The sequence below is a fragment of the Manihot esculenta genome, chromosome 1 (genome assembly GCF_001659605.2).
Source record: "Manihot esculenta cultivar AM560-2 chromosome 1, M.esculenta_v8, whole genome shotgun sequence".
NCBI classification, from domain to species: Eukaryota; Viridiplantae; Streptophyta; class Magnoliopsida; order Malpighiales; family Euphorbiaceae; genus Manihot; species Manihot esculenta.
Genome location: NC_035161.2, coordinates 12864381 through 12880516, shown reverse-complemented (window position 1 = coordinate 12880516; position 16136 = coordinate 12864381). Strand labels below are relative to the sequence as shown.

At 34.4% G+C, this 16136-nt stretch overlaps 1 protein-coding gene across 1 annotated transcript; it reads left to right on the top strand.

Annotated features, from left to right (window-relative positions):
• Positions 1-9873: 9873 nt before the first annotated feature.
• LOC110608138 (uncharacterized mitochondrial protein AtMg00810-like) lies at positions 9874-13258 on the top strand. Its single transcript, XM_043955000.1, has 4 exons — positions 9874-9948; positions 10032-10124; positions 10240-10811; positions 13159-13258. The coding sequence occupies exons 1-4, from the start codon at positions 9874-9876 to the stop codon at positions 13256-13258; spliced, it is 840 nt and encodes a 279-aa protein (XP_043810935.1).
• The last annotated feature ends 2878 nt before the right edge of the window (positions 13259-16136 follow it).

Below are 16136 nucleotides of genomic sequence, written 5' to 3'. Positions count from 1 at the left end.
GATTAGGAATTAGGTTAGAGTATGGATGTAAATGGATCGGGTATTTTCGGGTATCCGATCCGACCGAACCCTAATAGGACGGATTTGGGTAGTTATAATCGGGTTTGGGACGGGTTCGGATTTTAAAAATAATATCCGTTGCAGGTTCGGATCAGATTCGGATTTTCTGTACACGTATCCACTATCTGAATTCGTTTATATAAATAATTAATCTAATATAAAAAAATATATTTTATAATAATATTTATAAAATTTTTTTATATATTTTTATTTAAAAATTTAAATTTAAATATTCTTTAGAAATATTATATTTTTTATATGAAAATTATTAATGAAAAATATTTTTTATATAAATTATTAATTAAAATATATAAAATTAAACGGGTTCGGGTTTTATTCGGATAATAATAATTGGGTTTGGAACGGATTCGGATAGTTTAAATTAATTTTTAATCGGGTTCAGAACGGGTTCAGATATTATTAATATAAATCGGGTTCGGATTCGGATAGTTTAATTTTCACGGGTACCCTACCCGTTTACATCCCTAGATTAGAGCATCCTTAAATTGTCAAAACGACGTCGTTTTATATACCGAATTGAAATTACTTAATTTAAAATTTTAAATAAAATAAAATTTAATTAAAAATTAAATTAAAATTTTAAAAATAAAATGGTCGCTGATTGGTCGCTGATTGGTCGCTATTTAGCGACTAATTATTTTAGTCGCTAAATATGGTCGCTAAATATCCCAGCCCAAAAAGTTGTCGCAATTTCATCGCAAATATGGTCGCTAATAACTCGCGCCATTAATTCCCGCTAAATTAGCGACCATTTTATATTTAGTCGCTAAATAGCGACCAATTAACGACCAAAAATTGGTCGTTAAGCTTTTTGTTAAATAAAAATATTATTTCATTCATTCAGTCGCAGAATGGTCGCTGATTGGTAGCTATATAGCGACCAAAAAATTTGGTCGCTAATTTTGGTCGCAATTTCACAATTTTTTTGTAGTGAATAAACAGAATTAAAATCTCTGTGGAATCGATACTCACTTATCTTGTCTACAAGTTCTTATCAATCAAGAAAATTTGCGAAAAATCAAACAGGGAGAGAGCGAGTCTTTTAAGGGTTTTATCTCACGTTTCAATGCTGAAGTGATATAAGATTGAAGAATTTAATAATGAAATAGCCTGTGAAGCACTGAAGAAATGGATTCACCATATAAAATTCATGGATTCATTAATCAAGAATCCAACAGCCTCTTATCAGCAGTCGAGAGGACAGATCAAAGTAGAATCAATAAGTAAAAAAAAAACGAGGCTATGAAGGAGATCAAAAGAATTATCCTGTGTCACGAGAGAGTGAAGACTGAGGTAAGTATAGGAATTATACTCCCTTAAATGACTTATGCACACATATTTTGATGTGGATTAGGAAAAATGACAAAGAAGTCAAATGGCGTGCCAAGCTTAACCTAGATAAAATGAGCATGCTGGATAAAATAAAGTTTTTTCGATTTCATGAAGATCACTAGCATACTTGATAGCGGTTATCAAAACTGTAAAAAATAAACCTATTAGAAATCAACAATTAAGAACTACAGATAGTGGTAATAGGGTCGAATCCACAGAGATTTGACACTAAGGACTTTTCTAACAGTGACTTGGGCAAATTAATAATAAAAGTAAAATAACAAAGGGGTGGATATTGATGATGATAAACTTAAGATTAATACTAAAGAAGCAATAATTAAAAGTTGAGTAGATCAATAATAAAAAGACTCTAGTTAAAGTATAGGATCAATTTCAGTTTGGAATTGATCATTGACACTTTGATTTTTATATTTATTTGAATAAATTAGTTTAGGTTGTGAAAGATGCTCTACACAACGGATCTAGAAAATTTATTTAGGGGCTGATTTTAATAAATGATTAATAAAAATAAAATATATAAAATAAATATATATTCAAAAATTTTATAAAAAATAATAGAATATTATAATTAAATTATAATTTATCTAATTTTTTATTAATTAAAATATATTAATAACAACTACATTTTTAATATTTACAAATATATCTTTTTTCAATATAAGTCAATAATGAACCGATCAATAATTTATCTCTCATTCTATTATGAAATTAGCTTTTAATAGTATTTATTGTAAAAAAAATCTTTCTACTATAGATATGACATATAAACCCATAAAAAATAATACAATCAAAGTAACACAATAATTTAATATAATATTCATTATAAATTTTATTTTTTTAAATTAAATTATCTAACCCATTAGTTATAAAAATAATATTTTTATTTTTCTAAATTTAAGTAATCTAACCTATTATCTATAAAAAAAATAATACTTGATTTATATTTAAGTATTTTTAAATTTGAATTATCTAACTTATTACCTATTAAATTTATATTTTAAAATTAAATTATTTTTTAAATTTAAATAGTCCATGAAACTTATTAATTAATAAAAAAATTAATCATAAAATAATTTTATTTATAAAAATTTAAAATTTATTTCTCTAAATTTAGATAGTTTAACAAATAATTTTAATTATATCAATAGATTAGAAACTATTTAAGTAAGATAATTACTTCTTAATAATAAAAATAGTATTGGACCTAAGTGTTCAAATCCTTATTTTGATGACTAATAAATAATTGGTGTGTTATTAATTATCTTCAAAAGTATTTGTGTGAGCTTGTAGGTCCCTTTTTAAAATAAATGAAATTGCTTCATTTTTAAGAATGAAAAGTGCCAAATTTAAAAGTATACCAGAAGAAAGGGATCAAAATATAATTTTTACTTTATGCATTGTCAATTTCAATTAATTAGTTGTATTGGCTCAAGTTTTCTTTTAATCCTAAAAGCTTATAAATATGGCCAAGTTTTAAATAATTATTTTTGGAGATCAAAATGAAATTTGATGTATGGAGCCTTTGTGGAGATATTTTTCTACCAAATAAGAGATTTCAAATTATAAGTTATAAAAAATTTGAATATAATAAAAATTAGAAGTTTATAACTTAAGTTTTTTGCCCTATGACTTTGAGGGACCAAAATGAAATTTTTTAAAAAGAGTGCTTTTGAAGTTATTTTTATCAAAATAAAAGATCTCTAAATATAGGTTGCAAGAATTTAAATGGATTAAAAAATAGAGTTTTATAGCCTAAATTATGATTTTTCAAAGATTTAATGTGTAACGACCCGGAAACCGGACCGCTACCGGCGCTAGGATCCAGATCGACTTAAGGTCGCCGGGACCCGTAGCAAGCCTACTATACATCCTGTACACCTGATAAAATCCCATACATGATCAACATTCATAAAAACTTTAAACTTTTTATACACCAAGCTTGACATGTGCATGCACCATAACTGTAAACATACAAACCCCATACTAGATCACTGGACAATATATGTCAAGCCTGGTTCAACATAACTTATCATAAAAACATTTCATAAGATCATGTACAAAAATGAATTTACCATACATTAGGGCCAAGCACAATATTAATCCTCATTACATCACTGGACAATACCTTACCTTACCTTACATTACATCATTTTACATATCATGTCCACTACTAATCTATTACATATACAAAGCTTTTACCCTTGACGACTTCCCGGTCTATCCTGAACTTGCAAACTTGGGGGTTAGGGAAAGGGATGAGCAACTAAAGCCCAGTGAGCAGAACAATAAAACAATTTAAATAACATATGCTTCCATGAAATGCATCACATCACAAACAAATCACATCAAGGATGGACTTGTCACCAATGGTCCTCTACATAATCCAATGTGCCCGGCCCACAACGGGAGCTCCTCAGGACTTTCGCTTAACATATCATAACATATCAAGGACCAATGGGTCATCCAACATCCATCCACATCAACAGCATATTATGCAATGCGTCATATTCGTGAATTCTAATGCAATACAACCTATTACATACATGGCATTCATGATGCATAAACATGCTTAAAAGTTTAATTGCTTTTAATAAAAAGAGTTATGTTCTACTCACCTCTGGCTGACTCTGAACTAACTTTGAAGCAGCTAACACTGCTGGCCTCCTCGGTTCCTCGGATCCGATCCTACACAGGTGGACTCAAAAGAGGGACCAAACATACTCTATAAAGACTCTAAACAACTCCCTAAAAACCTCCCAAAACATCATAAAACATTCATAGAAAACATGCAAAGGAAGACTGAACAGGGTACTTTTGGCGGCAGGTTCGGCGGCCGAAAGTCCCTCCAGAGCTGAAAGTCAGGCACTTTCGGAGGCAGGGTTCGGCGGCCGAAAGTCCTTCCAGAGTCGAAAGTCACCCACTTTTGGGGGCAGATTCGACGGCCGAAACTCCCCTCCAGAGCCGAAAGTCCAAACTTTCGGGGGCGAGTTTAGGCGGCCAAACTGCCTCCACAGGCAGGTTCGGCGGCCGAAACTGGCTTCGGCGGCCGAACTTGGGCTCTCCCAAAGGGCAGAACCCGATTCTGCCTTGCAAATCCAGCCACCCACAACAACCCAACATGTATCAAAACTATACTAAAACATGCATAAACACATTTCCAAGCATATAGAGGCATAAAACTAACCTATACCCCAACAAACATCACATTTAGCATACATTTAACATAAAGGGTACATAAACCCTAACATTATACAACTAGCCTAAACATGCATCAAAGCCCTTAACCCCTTCTTAAAACTTACTTAAAACATGAAAGAAGAGAAGGATCTACACTTACCTCTTGAAGATCGAGAGGAGGGTGATCCAAACTTGGAGATTTGGAGAAATCGAGCTCCGGGGGTCTCCAAGCTTCAAAAACTTGATCGTAGCTTAAAAAAAAATCTTCAAAACAAAGTAAAAACTCATCAAAACTTGAAGAGATTGAAGGAAAATACAAAATCAACCAAGGGCGGGCGAAATCTCACCTATGCCCTAAAATAGAGAGAGAAAACTCGCCCATTTTCAGACATGGGGCCTTTTATAGGTGGCTGGCCAGACCACCTTCGGGGGCCAAAGGTGCCTCTGCAAGAGGCCAATGTTCGGCAGCCAAACATGAGGTTCGGTGGCCGAACCTGACTTTTTCCTTCCTTGATCTTTTCTTTCAAAACTCAATTTCTTTTTTTATTAAAACTATAAAAACACATAAAAACACTTTAGAAAATCATATTTTACCCTTCTAGAGGGTTCCGACATCTGAGATTCCGCCGGAAAGTGGGAATTTCGATGCCGGAGTCTAGCCGGGTATTACATAATGAAATATTTTTGTGCCCCTAAAGTCAAATGTTCGGCTTCCAAAAGTGGAGGGGCAGAGGCAAAACTTCCAAATGTTCAGCCACCGAACATAGACTTTAGGCCGCCAAAAGTCTATTTTTAATATGCACCATAAAGTAAAACTTTTGGCAAAGGTATAGAGACAAAAGTTCCAAATGTTCAACTGCCGAATATAGACTTTAGGCCACTGAAAGTCTATTTTCAAAAAGTTGTTCTTCACCTCCAAAGGTTCGGCCGCTGAATTTTAATTTTAGGCGCCGAACTTGAGTTTTTCTAGACACGAAATAACGGCTATTTCAGTACACAAACGGCTTTATTTGCATTTAATATATTTCAACGACCATATTTATATTAGAACTATAAATATAATGTGTTTTTGATTTGGAAGGGATTACAACAACTAGCTAAGCACAAAATTATTGAGATTCAAACGTTTACACTCGTTCTCGCTCTAAACCTTGAGTCATAGTATTAATTTCTTGAAAACTTACCTTGAGTTGTGATTGGTTTGCATTTTAAAATTAAGTGAAGATTGTTGAGTGAATTTATTATAGTGGGTGTAATTTTGAGAAAAGGATTGCGATTGTGAGAAGAAGAGAATTGTAAAGAGTAAGAGTTTTGCTCTAGAATTGTAAGAGTTTTTAATTTCCACCCAAAAAAGATTTGACAGTGGAGTTGAACTTTCAAGGAGGTATTGAGAAGAGAATGTAGGTTTGAAATAACTGAACCTCTATAAATCATTGGGTTCATTATTTTCTTCCTTTCTTATTTTACCTTTAAACCTTTTTTATAAACCCAATTCATCCCTCTTGGGTTGTTTCAAGGACAACAAATAGCATATAAAATTAAATTATGTGATGAATGGATAATTTTTTTCAAAAAATTTACGCATCAGAGTTAAAATTTTAAAAATAAAAAATAAAATTTTGAATTGATAAAATAGAAAATGAGAGGGACAAAATAAAATAAATAATTAAAATTAAATAAACTAAATAATATTGAAAGTGGATAAGGATTTATTTGATATAAAGATTAAAAAATTTAATTTTATAAAGTAAAAAAATATTTTAATGGAGTAATTTTGAAATAAGGATTAATTAATAAATTTTTTAAATATATAGAGAGCTAATAGTCATTTTTTCTGTTTATATGTAAAACTATCTAAATATCTCTAAATGATTTGTAATTTTTTAGAGGGACCTATGGCCCCTTGACCCACCGTAGTATCGTCACTAGATGCCAATCACCTCACTTGTTTTTTAGAGTGATAGATCATTTTCAGTTTCTTTTCGATCATATCAAATAGTTATTAATTATGGTTGTTGAGTTTAAAGAACTGCTGTACTACTGCGTTTTAGCTTGTACGCAGCGTTTTATTAATATACAATGGGAGATGTGATCACGTGTAGGTCACATGCTCTTGTCGGAATATATAAGGAAGCGAAACTTCCAGACATTGTAACGATTCTCATTTTTCTACAGAAATAAAGATTTAAATGTTTTTCTTCTCTTTGTACGCTCCTGTTTGAACATGGTATCAGAGCCTTAGGGTTGGCTCACAGCGGCGCGTTGTGTTCTGCATGAAAATTCTGCTGAGTATCCTCGATAGATCCGGCGATGACGGAACGGGGAAATAGTAGCAAAGAGCAAAAGCAGAGTACGGGGTCCGAAAAGGGGCTAAGCCAGGACAAAGGAATGGGAGATCCTCTGAGTCTCCAATCGTTCGATCATCCAGGTATGACTTTAGTCTCTGCACCTCTGATAGGATCTAACTTCTGATCTTGGATTAGGGCTGTTAGGATAGCCTGGGTGCCAAGATGAAGTTAGGGTTTGTCGAAGGAAAAATTTCGACACCTAGTAAGGAATCTGAAGATTATGAACAATGGAATAGATGTGATTTTATGGTCACATCTTGGATCTTGAATTCCATCTCCAAAGAACTGGTGGATGGGTTTATCTACACTGCCTCGGCCAGAGATCTCTGGCTAGAGATCAGTGAGAGGTTTGGAGAATGTAACGGACCCATGGTTTATGAGTTACACAGAAAAATTTTCCTCATAGCTCAAGAGAACGCTTCTGTCTCAGTTTACTTTACCAAGCTTAAGAGGCTCTGGGACGAGCTTGGCTCAATGGAAACTCTCCCCACCTGTACGTGTGGGGCGTCCAGAGCCATTGCTGAGATAACCAATCGTAACAAGCTCATGCAATTTTTAATGGGCCTGAATGAGGACTTTGGGTCAGTCAGAGACCAAATCTTGGGAATGGACCCTTTGCCAACTGTAAATAAGGTATACTCCATGGTTGTTAAATTTGAATCACAAAGGGAGGTTCTAGGGGCTATGAATAATAACTCAGAATCTCTAGTGCTTCTAAATAAAAGTTACTCACAGGGTCAAACCAGGTCTAGAAAATTAGACACTAAGAAGGCCCACTGCACCCACTGCAACATGGATGGACACACTCGAGAGGGGTGTTTCAGACTCATTGGGTACCCAGATTAGTTCAAATCTAAGAACAAAACTGGAACTCACCCAGTTAGGGGTTCTAAAGACACCAGAATGGTGGCTGCAGTCAAGGGAGCTAAATCTGTAGAGGACAACCCCTTAGATCACTTTGACACCTCAACTAAGATCAGTGAACTAACTTCAATGTTAAGTTCATTGAAGCAAGAAGTTAATCAACTGGTGAAAGGGAAAGGAGTAGCAACTCCAAGCACCTCAATTGAATCTGAATATCATTTCATGGATTTTGTTGGTAAGTCCAATACTTCTGAAAATTGTTGTGCTCAATTAAATACTGATGTTACTTGGATCATTGACACTGGAGCCACAAATCACATGTGCTCGGATAGACTTTCTTTCACTTCATTATATCCTTTACACAAACACATAACTGTATGCTTTCCTGATGGCAACACAACACAAGTGTCTTATTCTGAAAAATTGATTCTCTTTGATCAATTAACTTTGGAGGATGTTCTGTATGTACCAAAATTCCATTACAATCTGATATTTGTTAGTCAACTAATAAGTAAGTATGGATACTGCTTTGTGATATGCCATAACTACTGTATCATACAAAACCCACTGAATAAGAAGGTGGTGGCAATAGGAAAGAAGCAAAAGGGTCTTTTCATGCTGGATCAGATGAGTTTCTCTCATACTGATATTAGATATTGCTTAAATCAAATCATAGAACAGAATGTCAATCTTCATACTCTTGTAAATACTATGATTGATTCTAATAAAGGTGATTATGTGCAGTGCAATAACCTTGAAAAATGTGCTTTGACCATGATTGATATGCATGATAGATTAGGACATGCCTCTGCTAATAAAATTTTACATATCAAAGGCATAAATATTAGTAATAGCACTATGATTTGCTGTCCTGTTTGCCCTTTAGCCAAACAAGCCAGACTTCCCTTTCCCAAAAGCCAGACTTTGGCTTCCAAACCCTTTGATTTGATCCATATTGACATATGGGGACCATATAGGACTAGCTCCATTATTGGAGCTAGATTCTTTCTTACAATTGTTGATGATTATAGTAGGGCTGTTTGGACCTTCATGATGCATTTGAAGGGTCAATCCCTTAGCATAACTAAACATTTCATTAGTATGGTTGAGACTCCATTCAACACAACCATCAAGATTATCAGAACAGATAATGGAAAAGAGTTTTTGAGTCATGATTACATTGATTTGCTCACAAATAAAGGTATCATACACCAAAGGGCCTGTCCGTACACACCCCAACAAAACGGGGTTGTGGAAAGAAAACACAGACACATCTTAGAAGTTGCTAGAGCCCTAAAAATTCAATCTCATATCCCTATGCAATTCTGGTCAGAATGCATTCTGACAGCCACTTACCTCATCAATAGAATGCCAATGGAGCAATTCAATTGGACCACACCTTATGAAAGGCTCTATGGAACCTTACCCCATTATCACCATCTCAGAAAATTTGGATGCCTATGCTATGCCACCACAGTGGGCAATAGAAAGGACAAATTCCAAGAAAGGGCCATTAAGGCTGTTATGGTAGGATATGCCAACACTCATAAAGCTTATAAACTATACAGTATTGTTGATAATTGCTTTTTGATCAGTAGAGATGTTGTCTTCCATGAAGACATTTTCCCCTTCAAACATAATAATGATAGCAGTGAGGGCCCTGTGCTTCCTTTACCTATAATAGAGCCTGATTGCCCAAGAACCCGGGCTAATGACCAAAGCCATAGTAACACTGAACTTCAAGTCTGTTTTTCACCTAGAAGGACTCAAAGGACTAGACAACCACCCATTTGGATGCAGGATTATGTAGATCCTTTACAAACAGCATCTCTGTCCTTCTGCCCTTCATACAGGTCTTACATCTGTAATGTTAACAAGGCTTATGAGCCTTGCACCTACTCACAGGCTTCCAAGGATCCTCAATGGGTTGAGGCCATGGAGTAAGAGCTTCAAGCCTTAGAAAATAACAATACTTGGACTCTTACCAGCTTGCCTAAATACAAAAGGGCTATAGGCTGTAAATGGGTATATAAAGTGAAGTTCAAGTCTAATGGGGAAGTGGACAGATATAAAGCCCGGTTGGTTGCTAAAGGATATAACCAAATTGAGGGGCTGGATTACAAAGGTAGATTCTCACCCGTGGCAAAACTCACCACAGTGAGAATTTTTATTGCCTTGGCAATCGTTAAAAAATGGCCCATTTTTCAGCTGGACATCAATAATGCCTTCTTACATGGGCATTTGAATGAAGAGGTATACATGGTACCTCCTCAGGGCTATTATAAGGCCCAACCTGGTCAAGTCTGTCAGCTTAAAAGGTCTTTATATGGCCTTAAACATGAACATTGAATTTACTGCCTTCCTTAAGACTTTGGGTTTTGTGCAGTCTTCTCATGACCACTGTCTTTTCATACAGCATACTGACATTGTGTTTGTGATCTTGCTGGTATATGTTGATGATGTTATATTAACTGGGAATTCTGTAGATGCTATTAATAAATGCAAGATGGCCTTACATTCAAAATTTACCATTAAAGATTTGGGACCTATGAAATACTTCCTAGGGCTGGAAGTTGCAAGATCTTCACATGCAACAATTATTAGCCAAACAAAGTTCATTTGTGATGTACTCAAAGATGTAGGCATGCTTCAATGCAAACCTGCATCTTCCCCCTTGCCTCAAGGGTTACATCTGACCCCTGACTCAGGGGAGCCTCTTTCTGAGCCTGACATGTACAGAAGGTTACTTGGTAGACTTCTTTACATTAACTTAACAAGGCCAGACATTTGCTATGCTGTCCAACATCTAAGTCAATTTATGAATAAGCCTCGAAAGCCCCATTGGGAGGCTGCTCTTCATGTCCTTCGCTACCTTAAGGGATCCTTACACCAGGGTCTTTATTTCCCTGTGACTGATGATCTGTCTCTTAGTGCCTATTGTGATTCTGACTGGGCAGCTTGCACTTACTCTTGCAAGTCTCTATCTGGGTATTGTATATATCTGGGACCTTGTCTCATCTCCTGGAAAACAAAGAAACAGACTACTTGTAATACCCGGCATGTTCAGACATCGAAATTCCTACCGTCCGATGGAATCTAAGATGTCAGAGCATCCCTGAAGGGTAGAGTGAAGGTTTTCTAAAATGTTTTTACATGTTTTAAGCTTTTGTTTTAGAAAAGAAATGAGTTTTGAAGAGAAAGGGCTAAGGAAGTCTTTGCCACTTTCGGCCCCCGAAAGTTGAAGTTCGGCCGCCGAAAGTACCCCATGTTCGGCCCCCTAAACTCTAATGTTCGGCCTCCGAAGGTGGTGAGGTGTTGCATGTAGCTTTAGCCACCAAATGTGAAGCGGTGGTTCTTTGTTAAAGGTGTTTTTGGCCGAGAAAGGAGGTGCTTAAGCTTTCCTTTGGGTCAGAGACATGTTCATGCTTCCCCTTAGTGACTTACCTAGTTTCTCATCAAATCTTTCATAGAAAAACAAGTTTAAAGTGAGTTTAAGATAGTTTTGAGAAGTTGTGGAGTTTAAGAACTTGTGAAGCTTGAATCTCCATCTCTTCAAGTTTGGAGTCACACCAGCCTTTGTTCTTCAAGAGGTAAGTGTGAATCCTTAGTTTTTATCATGTTTTACATAAGCTTGATGAAGGAGAAGGGGAGTTATGCATGTGTATGCATAAGTTGTGCATAGTAGGGTGCATAAATCGTTTATGCTATATGTATGCTTGATGTGCGTTGTTGGTTGGAGTTTTAATGTGGTTTAAGACTCCTATATGCATGATTAAGTGGTAGAGCATGTTTGGAGAGGTGGGATGCATGTTTGGAGGGTTAGTGTTTGGATGGCATGGTTGTGCACGAAGCTGAGTTCTGGATGAACTCAGGTTCGGCCGCCGAATGTGGGAGTTCGGCCGCCGAACCTCTTCTGAAGGCAGTTTTGGCTGCCTAAGGTTGCCCCCGAACATTTGGACTTTCGGATCTGTCATGCACATTCGGCCGCCGAAGGTGCCCCCGAAAATGCCCTGTCCAGCTTTCCTTTGCATGTTTTCCATGGTTGTTCTAAGGTGTTTTAAGGGGTTTTTGGGGAGATGTTTAGAGATATATTAGAGTATGTTTGGTCCCTCATTTAAGTCTATCTGTGTAGGCACAGACCAGAGGAACCAGAGAGTTCAGCAGTGAGTACCGCTTCAGGAGCCTGCAGAGTCAGTCAGAGTCAGTCAGAGGTGAGTGGAACTACACTTAATTCTTTTAATTATGAAATGTAATGCTTTTAGCATATTTCATTCATCATGAGTATGCATAGGATGATTGCATTAGAAATCACGAATATGTTGCATTGCATAGTTAATTGTTGATGTGGGTGAATGCTGAATGATCCAATAGTCCCAGACAGGAAGTCCAGGACCCCATTCTACGGCCTGGCAGGTATAGAGAGTTCAGGACCCCATTCTACGGCCTGACAGGTTTGTTTTTGAACAGGAAGTCCAGGACCCCATGCGATGGCCTGGCAGATTTAGTATTTATACAGGAAAAATCCAGGACCTCATCACTGGCCTGGAAATTTAAAATATGTATGTATGTATGTATGGATGTATGTATGCATTACAGGAAGACCAGGACCCCAGTCGACGGCCTGGCACGGATTAGATACTGGGACTATGTGGTGACAGGTTTACCCTAGATGTGAATTGTCTGTGAAATGATGCATTCCATAAGAGCATGTTTTAATGACAGGTTTTATTGTTCTACTCACTGGGCTATAGAGCTCATCCTTCTCCCTTATTCCCAGTTTTGCAGGTTTCAGTATACAGGTTGTACAAGGGCAAGTCAGAGGTGCATAAAAAAAAAGAGAGATTGTAATAGTTAGAGTGGATATGTAATATTAAAGAGATGTATTAGTTGTGTAAATAGTTAAAGTGTGCTTGACTTAGTTATTCTGTTTTATAAGTCTTTTGTATACATGATCAAGTTATATAACTGTTTTACAAACAGGTGAAAAACCAGGCTTAACAGGTATGATTTAACCCATCTAGAGCAAGCTCTAGTCAGGGGTACAGAGTACAAAGTATAGAGATTGTGCATGCACAGGTTAAGCCATAATTCAGAGAAAGAAAAGTTTTTATTTTCACAGAAAATATATGATCATGTATGAGTTTTTACAGGTACACAGAGAGTATAGCAGGCTTGCTACGGGTTCTGGCGGCCTTATGCCGACCTGAATCCTAGCGCCGGTGACGGTCCATTTCCGGGTCGTTACACTACTGTTTCCAAGTCTTCTGCTGAAGCTGAATACCGTGCCATGGCTAACACTGTGTGTGAACTTCTTTGGACTAGTTACATTTTGCAGGACTTGCAGGTACTCATTAAACTGCCCATACCTCTACATTGTGACAGTAAAGCAGCCATGTACATTGCTGCCAATCCAGTATTCCATGAGCGCACATTGACTGCCATCTTGTGCGAAACCAACTTCAACAGGGCTTTATTTCTCCTATATATCTTCCTACTCAAGAGCAATTGGCATATATCTTCACTAAGGGACTCCCAGCAAGCCGTCATAACTATCTGGCACACAAGTTGAATCTTTTGCCCCTCCCGGCTTCAACTTGAGGAGGGGGTGTTGAGTTTAAAGAACTGCTGCACTGCTGCATTTTAGCTTGTACGCAGCGTTTTATTGATATACAATGGGAGATGTGATCACGTGTAGGTCACATGCTCTTGTCGGAATATATAAGGAAGCGAAACTTCCAGACATTGTAACGATTCTCATTTTTCTACAGAAATAAAGATTTAAATGTTTTTCTTCTCTCTGTACGCTCCTGTTTGAACAATGGTTCTTATATTATTTATATGTTATATAACTGAGACTTTTCACAACTCAAAGCCACTCCAACAATAAAAATCGGATGAGAATTAAGAATTTTAAGATAACAATTTCAAAAATTAGCAAATAAGTTTATAGCTTTAAATGTATAAAAAACTACTTGAAGTGAAATATATGTTAAAAGTTAAAAGACTAAATTTTTTATTACTTAAAATCGAAATATATATAGTAATGTTAAAATAGTTAAAATGAAAATAAATCTCAAGTTTGTATTATATTACAGTATATGTATAAATAAATAAATAAATAAAAATGATGATATATTAAATATGTAATAATAAATGGAAAAAAGTAAGTGAATAAATGGAAAAAAGTAAGTGATTCAATCTTACCTTGTAGTATAAAGTTATAATTATTCTCAGAGTCAAGTATAGAATAGTATCCTTGTTTTGTTTTAGAAAATAAAATTAAAAAAAAAAAATAAAAAGATATGAATCGATGATCTGAAATTCAAAAAATGATAGAATTTTGATATGAGTGAATAAGTTGCTTGATTGTGGGTTAGGTTACGTGCTAATGAGCTAATTTGTATAGTAAATTTTGATAGATTTTGAATTTAACTCTCTTGAAAAGACTCGACTGCAATTCAAATATCAGTGATTCAGGTCATCAATTATCTTTGAATATAAATATTTACCATTCAAAATTATATAAAATTAATAAAAAAATAAGAGAAAAAAAAATTCTCACCATCATGAAAATATAAGCTTACTTTTTTTTTTTGTCTAAAATTATAGACTGCTTTCTTTGTAAAGTTGATAATTGATTTATTAACTTCTTAATTCACCTCTATTCAATATGTAATAAAATTAAAAAATTATTATTTTTAAGAATAATTTAATAATAAAATAATATAATTAGATATCACTTATATAAAAATTATTATTTTAGTTATATAATTAACTCTCAAAAGGTAGGATGTGATACACCAATTATTTCCCTTTTAACTAATGATTTTGAATTTAATATATTGGTTTTAAAATATTTTTAAAATTTAAAAGATAAGTTTTGGTCTCCTTTTAATGAATTCGACTTAAATTTAAATGATTTAAGTTAATAAATTTTAGTTATTAAATAAGTTTGACAAGAAAAAAGTTTATAATATTTTAACTAATTTCCTGAAGTGAAATAACTATAATCATGAGGCGGAATGAGTAGTATGAAAAACAACACAAAGATATGTGAAAACTTATGGCTTACATTACCACAAAGAATAATAAAAGAAGAATGATACCTTGTATGACTAATACCTGAGCTGAAGGCCTCAAGCTAAGTTGGGATGTGGGCCTTCGTCCGCTGACAGTGGAGTTGGACTTGCACGTCTCAGTCAGGCTGATGTATGACATCAACATGTAAAACAAAAAACATCACTCTCTGATTATGCTATGCCCCTTGCCAGATTTTGATTCAAGTGGTGTTTGAATTTAAGTCTATAGCAAATTTTTTAAAAGGGTAGTTGATAATTACTATGCAATTGACACAATAACTGTTGTCAGTTTTATAATTAGAGTTATTGTTTATTAGATGATAACTTTAACTGATTTAGTTTTATTTTTTATTTAAATTATGTTACTGTTTAAAAAATTTAATAATATTAAAGATTTTTATTTTTTAAATTATTTTTTATATTAATAAATTATTTAAACTTATAAAACATATTGGATAAATATAAAGACATTATAAACAATAATTAAACTAATTATAATATGCACCCTCATAGGATTTTGTATTCATAAAAGTATATTTCAAACATATATATTTTAAATTATTATATATTATATAATAAATTAATAACTTTACGTACATTTTATTAAAAGATAAAGTTGATATATATATATTCATTAACCATATTACATATCAACCGAGTTCGAATTGTTCATCGGTATATATTTAATAAAATCAGTTATTAATAATTAATTAATTAATTATAATCAATTATTGATAACGACTATCAATTATATATAACACTTAAATTAAATAAGCACTCAAAATGGGTAAAGACAAGCTAATAGAGTTAGCCTATGAGCTCGCTAACATGGGAATTGCATCATGGGTTGACATTCAGGTGAAGCACCTGTGCTATGGAGTGCAAGGATCTCTTTCTATTGGATAATGATCTATTAATATGTTTCTTTTGTGGTGCTTTTTAGGGCTTTCCTTGAGCTCAAAATGACTAACTATCGATTTCTAGTTAGTTGGATTTTCGAAGGCATGCGAATGCGAAAACTAACGTTTGAAAGCTGAAGTCTTTTATAGGTTAATATAGCGAGCTTAAGGTATTATTAAAGATAAACGCTATCTAAGGTCATTCTTCATGAACTTAGGAAGAAATGAAGTAAGATAAGGGGTGACTGCATGAGTCTTATAATCTTTGATTAAAGTTAAAGAGTTGGATATGGTAAACCTTTTCTTTTAAAGAGTATATATTTAACTTATAAATA